The sequence below is a fragment of the Falco biarmicus genome, chromosome 7 (assembly GCF_023638135.1).
Source record: "Falco biarmicus isolate bFalBia1 chromosome 7, bFalBia1.pri, whole genome shotgun sequence".
Lineage (NCBI taxonomy): Eukaryota > Metazoa > Chordata > Aves > Falconiformes > Falconidae > Falco > Falco biarmicus.
The window spans coordinates 8,254,842-8,274,944 of NC_079294.1; the positions used below are offsets into that span (position 1 = coordinate 8,254,842).

The window sequence follows — 20,103 nt, forward strand, 5'->3', positions numbered from 1 at the left end:
GTACTTTGCAGTGTACTGGATGTGCTGGCTGCAAATGGATAGGAAAATGCTCTGTTCTCAGCTGGCGACGATGGTTCCAGCCAGGAAATTTTCTGTCTGTTAAAATGATTTACTGGGATTATTTTTTTTTTTTTTAAATTCTTCAAATTCTTTGCAATGCTTGAGATTGTACTCAATGCCTAGAGAACTGGAGAGGAACCAGCAAGTAGCTAAGCACATGTAATGGACATGGGTAGAGTTTGAATACTTTACCCTCCAGCGTTTCATATTGGTACTTGTCGGCTCCATTTGCAGAGATCCCCTATAGCTCACTCTTCCGTTACTTCAGCTTTCAGTCTGAGGGACTAAAACCATCTCTTCTGTTACCAGGTACTGATAAAAATTATTTAGAGAGAAGTGTTTGCCTTTCATAGCTCCTTAGAGCTGCTTGCCCATCAATTTTCTCTTACTATGAAGACTATTTACATGGCCTGAAGGAAGCACCTGCTAGTCAAAATGAGGAATGGTACCTGCAGCTGGAGCCGTCCTTTCTCACTTGTCTTCTTAGGAAGCTCAACAGGACAAATGCTGCAGAAGTTCAGTTGTCTCTGTTCTAGCCCTGTGTTTTCTTGGAACACTTTTATAAAATAATTGATGGGCAGGAGCAATGATAAAGCAAGCTGATCAAAGGGATGGATGGCTCTGCCAAGTTAAAAGACATTCTGTCTCCTTTGAAGACCACTGAAGAGAAACAGCACTACAGCTGTTTGCTTGCCATGCTCTCCCTATGAATCCTTGTGCCTGGCTCAGGCCAAGAGGAAAACCAAGCAGCTTGTGGGGGTGCAGGGGAGCGATGTGGAATTTCACAATGTCAGTTTTTCCCACCCGTTCTGTAATTTTTGTGGTGGGGCTGCAGCAGAAACGCTGTGGTTGTGAGCTGCTGGGTGATGGTCTGGCAGCAGGCAGTGCCTCCTCCCCGTCTCAGCTGTGCACAGAGAACCTTCTCGGCTGCTGAAGCACTGTTACTGCTTTCAGAGGTTTTAGTTATCAACAGCAGCCTGAAGCTTAGCACAGCTCTTCAGTGTTATTTGTGGTATTAGGTACACAGTGGTCTCTGTAATTAACGTATACACCGATTTAATTCTTTTTTAAGGAGTATCTGCCACCGTCCTGCCTTCTCTTGCTGGTAGCCCTGACGGCAGAGTAAGAGGAGCAAGTTTTGCACCTGCTCCTTTGGGTGAGAGCTGCCAGAAACGCGGACGGATCACCTCCCGGGGGAACCGGCAAACACCCTGCCCCCTCCCCGGCCGGGGCCGCGGGCCCTGGGCTCCGGCAGCGAGCGCAACCGGCGGGGAGCCGCGGCCGGGCCTGCCTTGGGCCCCGCCCATCTCCTGCCGCGGGTGGCGCCGGCCCCCGGGCTCTCGGGCCGGGGCGGGCCCGGCCGGGGCCGGTGGGTGGTCGGCGGTGACCGCCTCCCGCCCCCGGCTGCGCCGCATTAATGGCGGCCGGCGGGCGCCCCCGCAGCATCGCTGCCATGCTGGCCGGCCGGGGCCGGGGCCGGGGCCGGAGCCAGCCGGGGCCGGGGGGCAGCGCCCCGAGGAGCGGCCTCGCCTTCTACGTGCTGTGGGCGCTGCGGGAGCCGCCACGGCGGCTGGAGAGGTGCGGGGCAGGTACCGCGGGGCAGGTACCGCGGGGCGGGTACCGCGGGGCGCCCTGCGGGCCGCACCTCCCGGCTCTGCAGCTGCCCGCGGCTCACGGGCTCCCTTCACCAGCTGCCCGTTATTTCCATTGCAGCCCTGCACCATTTCCTCTTTAAATGACACAAACCCTCTCCTTTCACCTTTCCCGGCATCAACACGTTTTCAAGCCTTTTCATAGATTTTTTTAGACTTTCCATTTTACCTCTTGATGGTTACCTCAGCGTTCTGTTGTTTCTCTTCCCTCGCAGCCAGTCCAGCAAGATGGGTTTCCAGGCCTGGCTGCCCCTGCCGTTGCCAAAGCAGCTGGTGGTGTTCGGGCTCGGAGACTGGAGCTGCTACTCTCCGGACACGAGCGTCGCGGTGGATGTGCTGGTGTCCCCAAGCGTGGCGCCGCAGCGGGTCGGCGTGCTGGAGCCCGCCCGCAGGTTGTGGCCAGAGCCGGCACTGCCAGGGAGTCAGGAGGGCGTCCTGGAAAAGCTTTCTGCTCTGTGGTTCTGCCAGTGTCCCAAGGCTGCTCCAGCCTGCTGGTCCTCCACCATGGTGTTTCTCTCTAGTGATGATTTCAGCTTCCTCTTGGCTTTCGGGGCTGAATCTTTTCAGGCTTTGGGGTGTGGGAGCAAGATATTTTCCCTGGCCAGTGTGTCACTTGTGGGCTGAAAAATCCATGGTTCCTGTGTAGGTCTCTGGTGTGGGAAGGTGACTGGAGAACGGATATTTTCATGGCCTCATTGAAAGAGATGGACAAAGGCAACTCTGTGAAGCTTGTCCTGACTGTCAATGGGCAGGTAAAAGAAGTGACATCCTCATCTTTTCTGCCCTGGGTCCCAAATGTTGTCACTTCTGAGCTACAGAACTTCCTCTCCCATCCTTTCCTCTTCCTTCTCTTTGCTACTCCAAGGCAGAGCTGCCAAATGCAGATCCGTTAATGCATGCCTGTGCCGAGCCTAAACCCTCTGTGGGGCTCCAGGCCTATTCCCTAAATAGCTGTGCCAAAACACCTCAAGTGTTGCATGAGATGGGCAGCAGAGAGCGGTTCACTTTCAGGTTCGCTCTCCTGGGTGTGCGATACTTACACAGTTGACTTACCTTGTGCTGAAGCCCTTGGCTTTAGCATTTACCAGTACCTGGCTTTGCTTTTCTTTGTTTACCTTGCTGGTGCTGGAGATGAAACCTGGGCTATTCCCTTGCTGGGAATCTGTCTCTTGCAAGACATCTTTTTGCTCACCCTGTGTGGTGGGAGGCCAGCACACTTGGCATGTCCTTTTATTCTCACTGTCACTTTTCCTGCCGCAGCTGCTCCGAGGTGTCTCCAGCAGTACGCCTGTCTACCCCTTCCTCGTCCTGGAGACCACCCAGTCACCAGTGCTCCCAGCAGATGATGCGTCCTTTGCCCAGGACCTGGAGAATCCTGCTATGGTACGTGTATCCTCCTGGAGCCTTTCTCTCATTATTTCACCCTCTCCTTAGTATCTTCTCCCTCCCTTGGAGCTGCTCAGTTGATGTCTAGCAGAAACACCTGCTGCTCTCTTAGTGGAGACCTGGCTAAGCATGTTCTGGAGCCAAAGATTCACTTGTGCTAAAGAACGCGGTACTCTCCATTAAAATGCCTTTGGAAGGGTTGAATTTAACAGCCCTTGGTGGGATGATCAATCAGCCTGCTTACTCCTAGCACAGCCAGCCTTTCTGCCTTCCCCATTGCCTTGTGATGGCTGTGCCTGTCGCAGCCAGCAGTCTGAAAGCGGACCACTGGGCATACAGCAGCAGGTAGCTGCATGGTTCAGCAGGTGTTTGGAGGCTGATACTGATGGCATGCTGGCCCTTAAGACTCCATGGGAAGACAAGCCTGAAAACCATCACCATGTGAAGCTAATATCTGGCCTAGTAAGAGACAACTCACAGTAGCTTTAGGTCTTTTTCTTCAGAGTTGATTTGTCTGGGACTCTTGTCACAGATTAAGAGCTCAGAGGTGACTGCTAGAGCATCCAGGCCTGGAAGGAAGGATGTCCGCCCACCACTGAGGACCCTGGCAGTATCCTGTGCCCTAAAGCCACCAGCTGGCAAGGTGGAAGCCAGTGAGGCCTGCAGGAAGAGTCCTGTCCACAGCAAGAAGCCCAGGAAAGTTTTATTTGAACCCACAGCATCTGAGAGAGATCTCAGTGAAGAAGGTAACTCTGGCAGCTTTCTGGTTTATGTTACGGGTCTTGTCTGAATGATCTGTCGATGCTGCTGGGCAACAACTTCCCAGTCTATTTCTCTGTATACCCCCAAGGCAAGATGGGTTTGTCTGTCTTGGCTTGCAAAATACTGAGAATGCTCCTTACTCCTGGATAAACTGCTTGATGAATTTTTGCCTGTTGGGAAAAGGCCAGAAGTAGAACATGGGATATTCTTAGTGCCGACACTGTACCATAATACGCCTATCTCTTCATATGAGTAAAAGTGTTTCATAAATTAAGGCAAGTATCATTAGCCTTGTTTTACAAAAAAGTAAATCGAGGTGCAAGGTTACCTACTGTAACATTCTGTAACCTCTCAACAACAAACAAACAGCATACCACTTGGTCCTTAAAAGACATCAGTTATTATTAAAGTACAGAGAATATGAAAAGGACTATATGTATATTTAGTATAATTGTACTGACTTTTCAGTAGTGACAGGGTAACTGTCACGGTGTTTAGAATCAAAACCCTTAGCTTCTGGAGTGTGAATTCCAAGTCAGCTCCAGGGTGTGACCACGTTTGTGCGTAAATGTTTGACAGTAACTCAGTGGTCCCCACGTGCCTTCCTGGGACTTGGCTTCCTTCTCACAAAGGCAAACGCAGGTCCATCACAAAGTTGCTTCCACTGTAGGCAGTGAGAAGGGCAGGAAATGAGTTTCCATCAGAGGGGTAAAATGCAAAGGTGACGGTATGATGGCAGTCAAAGGAAGTCTGCCCTGCTTTTACCTGTCTTCTGCATTTCTTCTGACGAAACTTTCTTCAGGATTCTTGGTCTTGCACCTTGTTTGTTGCAGTGAAGTAACTTTGTGTTGGGGGTTGGAGGAAGGAAGGCCAAAGGGCTCTTAAGCCATGGAGCTGAGCACTTTCTGTGGTATGTCTGCTGCTTTCTTCATGGGGCCATCTCTGTGTTTCTTCTGCAGATCTGACAGTGGAGGAGTTGCCAGGTGAGGATCTAGTTCCTAGACCCTGGTTTGTCTTTTCAGCCACTCAGTGATGCCATTCCCTTTAATGTCACAGGCCTCTCATGCTTCATCCTTTAACTCCATAGTGACCAAGAATAACAAGTAAGTTGTATGTAATACTGTTCCTTTCCATGCAACTGCCCTCAGTGTAGGCGCTTCCAGCACTGTCAGGCTCTCCAGGATGCTTCTGTAGCCCCTCTGAATCTCAGACACACCTCTGGGTGCATAGCTTTTTGAGGCAAAGAGTAAGATGGGGAGTAAGTAAATTATTAAAAAGTATTTTTTAGCTTGCTTAGCCAGCCGCAGGGGCCTGAGAGAGGAAAGGAGGAACAGAGCAGTATGAGGAATATCTCTGGAAGCAGCTCCCTGCTTCTGGTTGCTGTATCTTAGGCACTAACAAGCCTGGGTAGACCTCCCTCACAGGGAGTAACACGGGAATAGCCCAACTGGGATATCCATTCCCAGAAGGGCTAATCAATGAGAGGCATCCAAGCCTGTCTGAAGTGGCAGCCTGTATGCATCCTACAGCCAGCCAGGCTCTGCTGGCTCCCTCTGCTTGCGAAGTCTCTCCTAGTACAGCGATTATTCCCCAAAGCCAACAGAAAATCTTCCTTAGGGAGCTATGTCTCTTGCCACCCCAGAGGGAAGGGACCTGGGGCCTTTGCCTTCCCATTTCTCCCCTCTGCGCCTTCAGCTGCCTTGCTCTCCCCAGCAGGGAAGGGAGCTGGGGGTGTCTCATCAGACTCTTCTCACAGCCCTGTGCTCTCCCCTCCCCAGGCGGTCCCAGCCCACGGTGGTGCCATGCCATGTGCCTCAGTGACCAGGGGACAGCTGTTCTGATCGGTGGCGAAGGTGTCGACCAGCAGTCCTGCAAGGATGCGCTCTGGAAGCTGGAAATTGGTGGGGACTTCAGGGCTAACAGGCAATGGAGGCAGTGGGACTTGAGGACAACTTATGCAGATGGGAGGGGGTACTCAGGGGTTTGTACATATGGAGGGAACAGCAAAGGTGTCACATCTCCCAGCATGGGCACCAGGCTAAGCTGACACCAGAGGGTGCCATGAGAGGCTGTGGGGTAATACGTGAGCCCTCCAGGAGCAAAGGTAGACATTGTGGAAAGAGATGAATTTTAAGGAGTAAAAGCAACAGCGTGGTCTGCAGTCTGTGTGTGATGACTGGTGGAGAAGTGTGAGATACAGTTCCAGTGCCTTGCAGCTTTCTGTGCCTCACCGATTCTCTCTTCCACCTTACTGTTCCCCACCTAGTTAGTGTTCCCCTTCATTCGTTATACAGAAGCATTTCTGTCTGAGTCCCCTCTAGCCCTGAATCAAAGGTGAGGAGTAGATGAAGGGAGAAAGGTTTTGAATAAAGATTTTTATGACATATTCTTTAAATCTGGAAGAAATAGAGAGCATCTTTGAACTCCTATTTGTCTGGTTTTGTCCCACAGACAGTGATTTCTGGCTTCCAGTGGGTTTCCAGCTACAAAATGCCATGCCATTGTGCTTGCATGGTCACACAGCTACCTATGACCCAGACACCAAGCGTATCTATGTCTTTGGGGGCATAAGGGAGGACAAAGACTACAGCAGGATCTATATTCTGGACACAGTCACCTGGAAGTGGCTCCTCGTGGCTGTAAGTACTGCACCTCTTCCAAGACAAATGCACAGGAGGGATGGCAGGTCCTGCCTGAACATGACAATCTATGTACCCATGTCCTTATTCCAGTAGTCTTGGCCTACTGTTGCTGCAGGTTGTCTGAGCTGCTTAGTTGGGATTAACAGATATGAGAAGGCTATGTTGAAAGGTCACAAGCTTGGCAGAAACCAGGGGCTGTGCCTGTAATGAAGGAAGCAAGATGAAAAAATGGTTGCTGCAGAGCACTGTGTCTGAGCAAGGTCATGGGTGGGAGGTACTGTACAAGCTGCAGAGGGAAATGGGCTCCCATTTCATATGGTGCTGTTGAGAGCTGCACTGGATGCTGAGACGAAGAGCTGGTCTTCTCAAACGGGAAACTGCTCTGAGCAAAGCAATCTCCGAGCTCTTCAGTTGCATGTCATGTCCTTGCAGAGTCCCTGTCAGCAAGGGACTGTCTGTGTCTTTCCTGGTTAAGGCACAGGATGGCTTTTACAGAATAAGCCTGGATGAGATCTTTCTGTTCCCTTGTCTTCTGCGGAAGCTGGGGTAGGAGGTTGACTGCCTTCTGTCATCAGAGCATTCTGGTGGTGCTGAGTACTCAGAGGATGTGCTGTCTGCCTGTGTGGCAGAGATCTGGCTGGGGAGCCAATAAAGTGAAAATTGACACTTGTTGAACTCACTGCATGATGTGGGCCCCTTTTCTTCGGTCACGCAGTGAACAACACACTTCTCATTACAAATGTATGTTGACTTTTTCTAGGCGAAAGGGAGGATGCCAGTGCTCGCCTACCACAGTGCAACTATCTACCGCAAGGAGCTCTTTGTTTTTGGAGGGACTTTCCCCAAAAAGGCATCACTGCCAGCTGGACTCTGCAGCAACGTCCTCTATGTCTTCAACCCAGAGCATGAAATTTGGTATCAGCCCATCTCAGAAGGGGAGAAGCCTCTGCCTAGGTTTGGGTGAGAGTGCCCTTATTCCAGCCCTCCAAAATAGAGCAGGAAACCTGTGTTTACTTTTCCTCCAACCCCAGTCTAAGTTCCTAAATGTTAGGCGATTGTTCTCCACTGTTTGCCCCTTAATATAGGGCTACGTTTTGAGCGATGTGACTCCAAGTACCTCCTGTCATGAATCCGGATGGGAGTCTGTCTTGGGCTGCAGTGGCTGGGAGTAGAGACAGGTGTAGATTGAAGTTACGGCAGCCCAATAGCAGAAGCCAAGGCTGAAATGTCAGGTTTGGGCACTTGCTGAAGACACTTTGTTCATTGCTTCTCCTCTGCCCAGGCATTCAGCTACTCTACTGAAGAACAAGCTGCTGATTTTTGGGGGTCGGAAGACTTCTTTCTACCTTAGTGACATGCATATCCTGGATCTGGGTAAGAAACTCTGTACCAGATGGCTGCCTTGGGAAGGTCCATTCTAAGGCAGGGACTGGGGAATGCAGCATGCCTGATGGGAAGGTAACAGTAATGTTATAAAAACTAGGCAGTGGAGATAGAAACTGAGGTAAAAAAAAATATGCTTCTGAGGCAAGAGGGGAGGGAATGGGCAAAAACAAGAGACTTTTTTTGGAAAAAGCTGGGTAATAGAGAAGTCAGGTTGCTGATGTGCCAGAGTGTGGAAGTTTTTTGTCTAGTTATGATGTTGAGCTTTTTGAACACTTCACCTGCCTTTCTCCTGGCTGTCAGGTTTCATGGAGTACACACCAGTCCCCCTCCTCGCAGGACAGCCTTCTGCACGTTGGTAAGATCCTCTTGCAGACCCAGGAGCTATCATCTTCCTTTGCACTTTCTTTTTGAAGCCAGGTTTAAACAGTGCTTGTGATCAGACCCAGTTGCCAATCTGTCCCACTAGTCAAAATACAGTGGTACTATCCTCTCTGGTGTGGGACCAGAAATTCCTGCGCTGTCTTAGTTGGTGTCTGTAGGCTGTGGGGGGTACAGACCCCTTAGTCTCCCTGGAAATCTGCCTTTCAAGCTAGGGGTAGTTTTCTGCCATGTGCTAGTGAACTGTATTGCCTGCTGTTTGGTCTTCACAGTACCTGGAACACAAGAGAGGAAGAAACTCTTGTACTGGGACTATACTGTTTCTAAAGGAACGCTGTTGCCCATTTAGAAGGACAACCTAAATCAGACCAAAGTCCAGCTAGCTGGTCTCACTCTATAGAGCAAAATGTAGCAGTTTTGATAGCTCCTTCTGAGATAGAGGTGCTTTTCAGGCTTGATTATGGCCTGACCTGCAAAGGCAAACAAACAGGTCTTTCCAAGTTGTTATTCAGCAAGTCAGAGCAGAAGAGAAGCAGAAGTTAACTTCTGTTCTGCAGCTTAAGCCCCCCAGCCTCCTGCTGAAGTCTGCCCATTGCTGACTGAGGCAACCCCAAGCAAGTTTGTTGTAGTCACCTTTCAGCTTTGCTTTGGTCGCAGTTTTCACGCAGCTCTGGCTGTGTCGGACCAGAAGGTTCTGATCAGTGGAGGCTGCAATGCCAAGGGAGCCCTGCAGGATGCCTTTGTCTTCCACCTAGGTGAGTGACTCTCCCCTCCCTGTCTCCATAGCTGAGGGTGACTACGGGGGTGCAGTGGTGTTTCTGAACACCTAGCCTGGTCCATTTGTGTTTTCATACCTCACACTAGGACTGGGCTTCTCCAGTATTGATAGCCCCTTTCTACTTCCAGATACTCTTTCATGGAGCACTGTGATCCACCATGACCTCTGCTCTGTGCCCCGAGCTGGCCACACGTTGCTTGACCTGACTCCTGCCCACCTGATGGATGTGGACAAGGAGAACAAAGAGGAGCATAACCTGCACATGGTGTTGGTCTTTGGGGGCTCCAACTGTGCCGGGACTTTGTACAACAGCACAGTCAAGATCCAGCTGGACCTAGGATGATGTACAATACTCAGAATGAGACTGGGACAGCAAGGGCTCTTCACCAGCCTGAATACAGACATGGATGGCAATAAACTGAGTCCAAGCAATGTGGCAGTCCAAGTATCTGTATGTAGCTGAATGCTACCTTGGCACAAGAGATCATGGGTTTGTAAAGCCTTTCTGAAGGCCGCAGGTATTGCCCTCTTAGGGTAGCTGATATACAGCATCAGACTGGCAGAAATTCACTCCCATATCCCTGGCTTGATACCTGAGCTGGGGTGCCGAAACATGCAGTGGCATCTGAGCTGTGCCTGCACAATTACAGGTTTATAGGTTTCCCTTTTTGCCCTGCAGGTTTTTGGGCTGGAATTCCTGGGGTGCTTTCAGCTCTGAAGGTGATTCAGATGTTGGTCTCATTTGGGATGAGTGGAATGGGTTTTAATTCTGCCACATTAAATGTCTTCATAGTAAAAGTTACAGGCATGATTCTGGTTTGAAGAAAGTATGGGGTGGGATTCTCTTGGGGAATAGTCTGCAGCTGAGGATGAGGAAAACACCTACAGCAGTGTCTGAGGATGGGGAAAGGAAGAGAAGGCAATCATTTTCAGCATATGAGAATGAGCTGCTTATATCTTGCTGACTACGGCACAATCACCTAGCTTTGCTCTGGATGGACCTTTATTAAAAATTTCACAAGATTGCTGCTGGACATAAGGAAGAGATACAAACCAGCTGTGCCAGGCAGTAAACTACTCTTCCCAGTGCAAGGGGCGGTAGGGTTGCTAACTGTTGGCTTTTGCAAGGCCTGCAGGACCCAACAAGGCTTAGGATTAAGCTGTCTTCTGTCAGAGGCTAGCTGTTATTGTTTATATCCATGGCACTGATGATTATGCCATAGCTCTGAGGCAGCTGCAAGGGCAAGCAGGCCTGATAGATTAGTAGCACACTGTGTACACTGGCTCCCTGGTGCTCTTTCTGTAGATGATAGGAAGAAGCAGCCCCTGTGGGGAGTCCAGAATTGGCTCAATGCCTCACTGTTGTGTGTGGCCACATTCCCCAACCAAAGCCATACAAAGGGGACTTCTGATAATTATGGATGTTTCTGCTTTAATCTGCTTCATGGAGATATATCAGATAGAAAAAACAAAAAGTAGTTGCAAGCTTTCCAGCACAGGCATAGCTCCTGTAAGTAATCCAGGCTGCTTCCAGGACCTCTGTTCTTCTTCCCACCCAGATGAAAGTGAGACAATAGTACTAGGGCTTCCTGCTGGCCCTGAAGTCCTACTCAAGCTGTAGCTGTTATCCTCTTTACCCGTTATCCTCCAGCTTACTTGATTTAATGAGTAGAAGGGCTTCAAGCTCGTAGCTCTGCAGGAGTATCTGGCTGCCGGGAGGGGTGGCTTACTTTGAATGCCTCTAACTCAAGGAGAGCTTTGTTTATTCTGGTTATTGTGGGATATGGACTCATATCCACTTTGTATCTGCAAAAAGAAAAGAATTTGTGAGTTGGACAGCTACTGCAGCAGTGAGCAGAAGGGCAAAGCAGTGTGCTGTGCCTGCCCAGTATAGGAGAATCTCACAGGCTAGAATACATTTGCATTAAGCTAGAAAAGGTTCATCCTTGTAGGTTTAAAAGCGAATGCTAGAGGAAAGGTTAGTTAGTTCTTCCATCTTCGCTATGCTTTTAAATAGTGTGCAGCACAGGGTAAGAAGGCACTATGCTTTTCCTGGGAATCATGCTGCCACTACTTGTATCTTTCAACAAATATAGTCAGATTCATCTTTTTCCCCTGTGTGAAATGTAAATATAGGCAAAACAGGGAGAGAGGACATAGACTGTGGGCAACCTTAGATTTTCTGAGGACACAGATCAGGTTTTCCCCCAGGACCCTCTGAGAAGACAGCACAGCTGCTTATTTCTAAGAGCTTCCAAAAGAGACTGTGTTTATGACATAGGAAAACTCATGCAGAGAGGAATCCGTAACTGGACAGGGCAGAAAGGAGCAATGCTTTCCTAACAGGCACAAGGAGCAGCAGAAGGTAAGCTCTGACAGTCCAGCACAAAGCGTGCCTCAAGCTTAGCCTTAATTACCTTTCAGCATTGGAAACTTGAGGCACCAAGCACAGGTCAGCCATGGAAACCTGCAAATGTAGTAGAGAAGAGGGGTTAGAGTAACTCGGAGCCTGTCCCATCACACTTCACCGTGGTGGCAGGCTTCAACAGCAGGATGGAAATTATTTTATCAGCCAGTACAGAGGAGTTGTCGTGACAGTCTTGTTTTTTAATCCAGTATTAATAATACAACAATAGCAACAACAAATACAACGAAGGAAAGGAACTTCATAGCAGTCACTAGCAGAAGCAGCCATCTGCCTTTAGGGAGCTTCACATTTACCAGCTGATCCTGACAACCTCAAGGACACTGCTTCTATGGCAACTGCCTCTGAGCAAACAACCCCGGCAAGCTGCAGGGGGAGGCGATAGAGGGCAGGGGGAGTTTGCACAGCTGGGAAAAGAGTAAATTTTGCTTGTTTGCATTGCAGCAGTATCAAGCAGTTCCTGCCAATGTCAACATCTGATATGTGATATGGCCTTTGCACACAGGCTCAGGGACTTGCAATCCAAAAAGAAGACTCAAGGACAATACAGCTAGCTGCCTATCTGCACAGAGGCAGCTGCCCCCCCCCGCCCCCAGGTCACAAGGCCCCAGGTGCCTTTCAAAGCTAAGATCTCATAACTAACCTTTGCCCACGAAGGGCTCCAGTTCCATAAGGGTCCTACTAGGCAATCCTCTACCTCATGGGAGATTGTGGGAGCTTTCCTTTTTTCTAAAGCTTTTGTAGGAAATATCCAATTGCCTGCCAAACAAGACTTCTAAATGGAAGAGGTCTGGGCAGCCTCTAGCTTGGTAAGGGTCAGAATCAGAATAGCTTGTATGTAAGCTGGCTGAAATCTGTCCATGTCAAAACTGGACAAACAGAGCAGAAAAATATAATACAACCTGGTTCAAGGTTCCATGGAGCAGAGCCAAGAACTGAACCTGTGTTTCTTGAGCCAGGCTTTGCCCCTATGACAGGATACTTTGAACTCCAAATCTCAAAGATGAAATACATATCATGTTTCCACAACGTCTAGTAGCAGCCAGATCCTAGACACAGCTGCAGCACCTGGCCATCAGCAGGTTAGAGGCAGGCACAAGTAAACATCTCTAACTACCTGCAGTCAGTAATGGCCTCAGTAGGATCCATACAGCTGTCTGTCTTATGGTGAAGGCACCACATGTACCTCTAGGCACATGTATCACTAGAGCGGGGTGATGCTGTGTCTCTACAACTAATTTTCTTTCCTATTTTATGGAATATACTGGGGTTTTCAGTTTTCCAGTAGTACATAACACTCTCTCAGATACTTACTTCGTCCTCCACACAGTAGCGCCCAGCAGTGTGCTGCAGAATCTGCTCCAGTGCTGTCAAGAAAGGTGGTATACTGGAGTGAGGCACTGGAAACTCATTTGAAAGGGACACTGAAGAACTTATAGACTGGGAATTATGAACAAGGGTGTTTTGACCCTGAGCTAAGCATGAAAAAGGAGGATTTTGGGACAGAACCTAGAAGAAACAGAAATCTTACAACAGTGTAGTTATTGTAGTCTTTAGCATCCTTAGCTTTTAGGGACCCAGGCTGATTTCAGCTGTTTCAGGCAATGTGATGGAAATACTAAGAGAACAACATAGAGATATATGAGTGAGGAGGGGAAAAATGCGAAGGTTCAGACAGCTTGTGTCTGTCCAGAAGCACAGATATGCCTGTCATTCCAGCTCATGGGGGAAAGGGTTCTGAGGAAATAAAAAGCACCCTATTTCTCCCAAGTAGATAAAAAAATAATGTGCTAGATTCTGTGGGAGTTTGCCATCAGATATCTTTTGTCTGATTACAAAAGCATACAAATATAGATTGATAGAGCTTTAAAGCAAAAGGCACTAGTTTGGGAGCAGCTGAGTGGAAAGGAGAAGTGCATCAGCCCTCGTGCTTTAGGGTGAATCAGCTGCTGTGGTGTACAGGATGGCCTCAGGCTTCCCCTCTTCCACGCACAGCAGCGGAGGCACCTTCTGGACAGCATCTTTCCTCCAAGACCCTGGAGAGCTGCCAGTCCGGGACAAGGGACTCTGGGCAGGAAAAGCCCTGTCTCTGCCAGCAGGGCAGGACCCCAGCACACCAGCCTAGGGAGATCTGTAGTTCTGCTTGAAGATGAAAGTAGGACTCCAGTGGCGCAACATTTTCAAAGTCAGTCAAAATGCCGATCATTTTGGATGTGGGACGTACCTTGAAAGCCAGATGCGATGCAGTTCTGAGCCCATTCCATTTTTTTCTCCCCGATTTGCTTCAGGACACTCAGGTTCTGCGAAGGCAAGCAATCTCCCGGTTAGATTGACCCCTGCTGGCTGGATCTTGCTCACTGCCTCATCCAGTGGAGCACAGGAGATGAGCTGCCAAGCCTGAACCCCTAGCTTGAGTTCAGCCTGCTGAGTCAGCCCCGACCTCACCTGCACCAAATCATGCACCCTGCTGTATCTCTCTCTTGGGACTGTCCTGTAGCAGCTGCCAGAGCATCCCTTTTGCCTCTGCCATTTGGGTTGCTCAGTTTTCTTCTTCCTAAAACATTCTAGACTTAGTGAAACCACATGGGTTCAGCTGTTTCTGGAAAGAACCCTGGGGTGCTACAGGATTTTCTTTGTATGAAATACTGTATTGTTGCCATTGGCAGATCAGGCAGAGGCTAAGCAGAGATTTTATTTGCTAACATGCAGTTTTAAGGTCTACCACACTACTGGCTGGCAACAATTTAGAGAGACTGAGCTTTTCAGAGATACAGACGCCCAGAAACCTGTCCTGGTTTTCTCATTTGCATGGATATAACAAGGCAATACCTGGAGTGGCTGAATGCCAGAGACAATGTGATCAGCGATCATTCTGACTTGGGCTCTCTTCTTCGGATCTTGGGGCAGGAGCCTGGGGTTAGGACAGATGTCTTCTAGGTAATGAATTATAGCTAGCTGAAACGAACAAAGAGATAAAGGGAGGTTATTGGAGAGCCAAGGAAAAGCTCACATCCTGAACATCTAGGAAGGGGAGCTGATCTAAGAGATTACAACCACTTTTGAATGACGTTTGTTACCAATTAAAGCAACAGAATATCCCCTTTATGTCTGCTTGGGACTTTGTTGTCATTTAGCTCAGCTGTAATTTCACGCAAACCCTGGCACAGCCATCTAAGTCAGACTACACTGCTCAGTGAAAGGTGACGTTAGGACCAAAGCTGAGTTGAGATCAAATCCTTGACAGCATTTTTGTAGTAGAAGCTACGTGCTATTTCTGCCCCCAAGTGGGATTGTTTATCACTAATGCCATTTTTTTTTCCAAGGCACAGATGAGAGCTCTGGGGGAAAAGATGGGGCAAAGCCACCCCCTCCAGACTGGGCAGCAGGCTGGAGTGAATGGTTTAACAGGGTGTCTGGTAACTCACCGACTGAGAAAGGGTGATGCCATCAATTTTCAAGGCTGGGACTTGCTGCATTGGATTCACTGCCTTGAATTCAGCAGAAAACTGTGGAAACAAACCTGAGCTCACTCTACTGCAACAAGAAACTACTGCAGCCCCTTGCTATCATTCAGCATCTTTTGGACACAGACTCCCTGCCACACACATAGTCCCTGGTGCTAACTGAATGAGGTCAAGTCTATGTTTAAATTGCAGTGCAGCTTCTCTGAAGTCTGTGCACCGGATATGTTCAGTTATATCATGCTAAGCAGGAGCAAAAGATCTTCAGCCTTATGAAATTCAGTCATAGATGTTTAAGAGAGGAAAAAACCTTTATCTCCTGCAGTCACCTTCTCCCCGGCATGCTATTTTGCATGCCAGGGAATACTAGCTGAAAGCAACTATAAATTACAGAGAAGCGGTGAGAAATTCAGTCACTTTGCCCGTGAACTTCCTAGTGCTAATCCCAATTCTCCTGACCATCCCCAGGTTCAGAACACCTGGAGAGAGAAATGGTATCTGTATCCTTACCTGCTGTCCCCCATCCTTCAAGAGGTTCACAGGCACCAGGTCATAGGAAATCCCTTTCAGAGCCAGTGCTAGGGAGAGCAGAGTGTACAGCTTCAGACAGGCACAGTGAGACCAGTTCCATTGGCAATGGGCTTAGGCAAATATTACCATCTCCATCTGAAAAAAGACCTTATCCCTCATAAAAGGTGGCCTGAGTCCACCAAGAAGACAGTGCTCTGGCAAATGAAGGACCAAAGCACTAAAGATCAGTCCTGGCAAAAACACTGCATTTTTCAAAATAAGCTTTGCCACTCTTTGCAGCACAGCCTGTCCTGATTTGGTTTACCCTGTGCTCACCTGGATAACTTTGCTTAAGACTGTCTCAGTACAAGTAGGGACCATTCCCAGCCCTGCTTAGCTCTCAAGATTGGGCAAACCAGAGTCTGAGGCAGTATCCATGTAAAAATAGAGTGCATGGCCCCTCTAGATAATGTGGGAGAAACAGCCATCTGCATCATGTTAGCTTTACAAAAGGAGTAATTCCCTCTAGCTGCAGGCTGAGCGAAGCCCTCCAGCCTGTTCCTCTCCCTTCCCCCTGCTCCAGATAAATTGTGGTATTCCCTTCCCTCCCACTGGGAAATGCCTCGCTGTTCCAAGGTTCATGTTTGCTGATCTGTCTCTTAAAAAAAGTGACTGATTAATCAGGTTAGCGAAGGGGAGGATAATGCAATAACACCAAGACAACAGAAGAGATCAATACTGGATCTTACCGATTCTCACTCTCCAAGAGCAGGAACTTCGGAAATAGCTATAAAGTATAGGCTGAGAAGAGAGAGAGAAAGTGGTTATATGGTGGGAACACCAGAGCATTGTACAGAGAACAGTGCATGAACAGAAGGCATTTCAGGAACAGTAAGACAGGGAAGAGCAACATTTGGGACAGAGAAGGCTCCTTTCTGAAACTGACTGATCCTGTTTTGGGCGTACAAGTAGTATCACTGTCTTTCCTCCAGGCCCTCTGAATATTTAGTTGCACCCAATGTTTCCAGTGACCTTAAAATTATCTCCTGCAAAGCTTCTGTCTTTCTCCCTATCAGATGTTGCTAACTTCTATCCTATCTTAGATTTTTGAAACAAATTCCCTACTGATTGTGCCAAGTACCTGCACTGGGTATTTGCGTGGCATGAAATAGCTTTTCCAGACATGCAGGGCAGGGACAGCCCTCTTCCCAAACTAGAAAAGCTTCTGCTGTTTGAGATGAAGGCCAAGATGGCAGACAATTCATCTTTACCTGAACTCTAGCACTGAGGCAGCTTTCCCAGACACTTCCACCCTGTCCAAGCTCTCACCTTTTCAGATGCCATGGTCAATGTGCACAATCTACTCCAGGAAATGAAACCAACCTCTCTGCTTTCCCTTTTATCTCAGCTGGTATGGGGGAAGGCTTCTGTCCTAAAGCCAATGAGAAAAGGACTACGCTCCCAAATCTGTGCCCAGGACACAAAAAACAGCCAGTCAGATTCAATCCTAAGCGACTGAAGTCAGCTGCATCTGCATCTCTGTGTTGTGCTGCAGCCCCAGCCCTGGTATCAGAACCATTAACCAGCCTTGAGGTTGGAAGCACATTTAGGAACCATCCTTATTTCCCTAGCTTTTTTGTCCAGAAGTAAGATGTCTAGAGAGCCTGTCAGGCTCTCAGCAGTTGCCAATGCAGAAATACAGCCCTGGGGAACAAAATAAGGAAACCAAAGTCACATGTAGAATTTCTGTTTCACTAGGGAATGACTGCCAGCTCCCTGAAAAGGGGCTGCCTTTGTAGTGAGGTCCCTAAGGGTCCTCCTGCAGCCCTCCTCCCATCAGTACCAGCTGGTGCAGAGAGTTTTCTATGTTGCAGGCCTGGGAGAGGCAGCTGCTTTGTTCCCAGGCCAGCTTTGTGAGAAATAAACAGCTCAGGTTTTTTGTGTTACAGTCTTTTCTTTCCACACAGGAAACTGATATTCATGCATGTCTCTAAATAAACCTGTGATCATGTCTCTCCTTTTTTCCATAGATCCCATGGCATAACAGGGATCTCTCTGGGTCTCCACCCTTCCCAAATGCATAGAAATTATACCAGAGACTGACAGCAAGGCAGAAGAACGCAGGGATTTGCTTACTGACACACAGTCTGTCAACGGAAAACCAGAAAGACCCCCAGGATCTCTCTGCTCCAGTACTCTTTGTAAACTTGATGCTTCTCTTACAGTTTAGATTGGTTCAAATAATTTTAAATGAGGTATGCATTTGATTAAATTACTCTAGTCAAAGTTTACTGGAGAAATGGTTTATAAGCGAGCAGGGAAGTGATGGCAGTATTGGCAACACTTTTGCAGACAAAGTATTTACTCATTTTTCTTAAATTCTCTGCTTCTGGAATCAGGGCATCAGAAATCCCAGCTATACTTTTTTTCCAGATGTCTAGCCTGCTGGTTGCAGAGAAAGAAACAGAAGCTCTGACTTCTAAAGGGAAACATGCAGCATTTATGACATACTGATTTAAGCTGCTTTTCCTGGGGACCTTGCTGGTGATTTTTTGGCTCAGAAATTCATGTCCTTCACAACATCTATTTTGGGCTCTGGCCTCTCAGCTGGCAGAGACACTCCTGATTCTCTGTCCTGGTTTCAGCTGGGATAGAGTTAATTTTCTTCCTAGTAGCTGGCACAGTGCTGAGTTTTAGATTTAGTATCAGAATAATGTTGGTAACACACTGGTGTTTTAGTTTTTGCTAAGCAGTGCTTACTTTAAATCAAGGGCTTTTCAGTTCCCCACACTCTGCCAGTGAGCAGGTGCACAAGAAGCAGGGAGGGAGCACGGCCAGGACAGGTGACCCCAACTGGCCAAAGGGATGTTCCATACCATAAAGCATCATGCTCGGTATAGAAACTGGGGGAAGTTGGCTGGGGGCTTCTGATTGCTGCTCGGGGACTGGCTGGGCATCTATCAGTGGGGGGTGAGCAACTGTATTGTGCATCACTTGTTTCTCTTGGGGTTTATTCCTCTCTCTCTTTTTGTTATCTCCCCTTTCATTACAATTACAATTATTATTATTATTTACTTTATTTAAATTATTAAATTGTTCTTATCTCAACCCACGGGTTCTGCCTTTTTCCAGTTCTCCTCCCTATCCCACTGTGGGCAGGGGCAGGGTGAGGGCGGAGTGAGCAGATACATGGTACTTAGTTGCTGGCTGGGACCAAACCATGATATCCTCTCTGCAGTTCTTTGCTGGTTTTGCTGCCTGTGCTATCATTTTTAATAAATTGTGCAAAGCTAATTGCTTCACTCTGTAATTTCAAGGGCCCAAGGGGATTTCACCAAAAAGAACATGGAAACAACCCATCCCTTAGCTGGGAACTATGTCTCCAGAGGCTGGGGCCTGGAATGATCTCTTAAGTTCATGCTGTTTTGCTCCCAGTGGCAAGGCAGATCACAGGCAAAACAATCAGCTACGTAAAGACCAGACACAGGAGAAGGATTTTGTCCTCAGTGTACAGGTCCCAGAGTGACATGGTATCTAGGAGGAAGAGCTGAGTGCGGGCCAGGGAAGTAGTGGGGAAGAACTGCCTCCATTTACAAGCCCATGGGGTACAATCCCCATAAGCTGCAGGTTAGATCGGTTGGGGCTGGTAGGATAGCTGGGGGAAAAACATTTGCTTGATGTCCACTGAGATTTCTGGTTTAGTTCGGTTCCGTTTTCATTTCCAGCATCAGTGGTGCTGTGAGGAAAGTTTGGGCTTAAATCCCAACCCAGAGTAAAACTCTGGGAAATGCCTTTCACTGTTGAAGAAGATGGAAGAGACACCCCAAGCTTTGTGTGTTGAGCTCCTGGGTTTCCCAGCCTGTGTCTGCTTCAGTATGGATACCACCTCTTTCCAGGCTTGTATTTGGGATGCACTTGGAAAGGCAAAGCCTTTCACCTGCTCCTTGAGACCCATTGCCCCAAGCAGCCTGCACCGATGCACTGTCACAGGGCAGCCACTCACATGGGACACAAGAGAGAAAACAGCCCCTTGGAGGCTTGTGCAGGGGAAACCTTGGTGTCTGCAAGGCATCACTTGTATTCTGCTGGGTTAAAATGTAATGGAATAAGTAGAAGGAACAGCTTTGCTCCTGAACTCTCAGTATCTCTGCAGCTGGTGTTGGTGTAAACCGCTCACACGAATGAACTATCTTAGGTAAACACCACCGCTGCTTCCAAAGGGATGAGTTTTATTTAGCATGGGGGTAAATTCCTTGCGCTGCGCTGCCACAGAGACGTGGGTGCAGGCTGGGGCTGTGGAAACCTAGGCAAGGGACGCTGTGCACGGGGTGCGGCCCCTCGGTAACGCCGGCCCGGCCAGGTCGCGGCCCCAGGAGCTGGCTTAGGCCGCGCTCCCGTCAGCTGCCGCGGCCGGACCGAGCGGGGCCCCCAGCCCAGGCCCACCGTCCCTCGGGCCGCCATCGCCCCCCAACTCCCCTCCCGCCACCCGGGCGGGCCGCTCCGCAGCGCTGCGGAGCCAGCACCGCGTACCTTGGCGGCGGCAGAGCTCATCCCGCGCCGGGGGCCGGGGCGCCGCCCCCTCCTCGCCTCAGGGCCGGGCGGCCGTGGCAGGCCCGCAGCTCCCGGCGACCCCCGCGCCCGCCGCCTCAGACTCCGTCTCCCA

At 49.0% G+C, this 20,103-nt stretch overlaps 2 protein-coding genes and 1 long non-coding RNA gene across 4 annotated transcripts; 1 reads left to right on the plus strand and 2 right to left on the minus strand.

The window, feature by feature from the left end:
- The first annotated feature begins 1 nt into the window (after position 1).
- On the plus strand, positions 2–9,476 carry LOC130153300 (uncharacterized). Its single transcript, XM_056347899.1, has 13 exons — positions 2–1,638; positions 1,928–2,104; positions 2,359–2,464; positions 2,973–3,095; positions 3,631–3,844; positions 4,820–4,843; positions 5,639–5,761; positions 6,312–6,499; positions 7,263–7,462; positions 7,785–7,876; positions 8,189–8,243; positions 8,924–9,021; positions 9,173–9,476. The coding sequence occupies exons 1-13, from the start codon at positions 1,478–1,480 to the stop codon at positions 9,385–9,387; spliced, it is 1,776 nt and encodes a 591-aa protein (XP_056203874.1). The 5' UTR covers positions 2–1,477; the 3' UTR covers positions 9,388–9,476.
- Positions 4,242–5,639, minus strand: LOC130153307 (uncharacterized). Its single transcript, XR_008823315.1, has 2 exons — positions 4,626–5,639; positions 4,242–4,524 (listed from the first exon to the last, which is right to left on the minus strand). It is a non-coding gene; the product is annotated as an uncharacterized LOC130153307 (long non-coding RNA).
- On the minus strand, positions 8,038–20,096 carry GSTZ1 (glutathione S-transferase zeta 1). 2 transcript variants are annotated; one of them, XM_056347908.1, is made up of 10 exons: positions 19,971–20,096; positions 16,190–16,241; positions 15,441–15,508; positions 14,895–14,975; positions 14,299–14,424; positions 13,694–13,769; positions 12,784–12,836; positions 11,462–11,511; positions 10,701–10,850; positions 8,038–8,541 (listed from the first exon to the last, which is right to left on the minus strand). In XM_056347908.1, exons 1-9 carry the CDS (start codon positions 19,989–19,991, stop codon positions 10,724–10,726), a joined length of 654 nt encoding a protein of 217 aa, XP_056203883.1. In that variant the 5' UTR covers positions 19,992–20,096; the 3' UTR covers positions 8,038–8,541; positions 10,701–10,723. The 2 variants fall into 2 exon arrangements, with proteins under 2 accessions (XP_056203883.1, XP_056203884.1); XM_056347909.1 differs by lacking the exons at positions 8,038–8,541; positions 19,971–20,096 and adding an exon at positions 16,770–16,872 and having other exon boundaries at positions 10,457–10,850.
- Between the last annotated feature and the right edge of the window lie 7 nt (positions 20,097–20,103).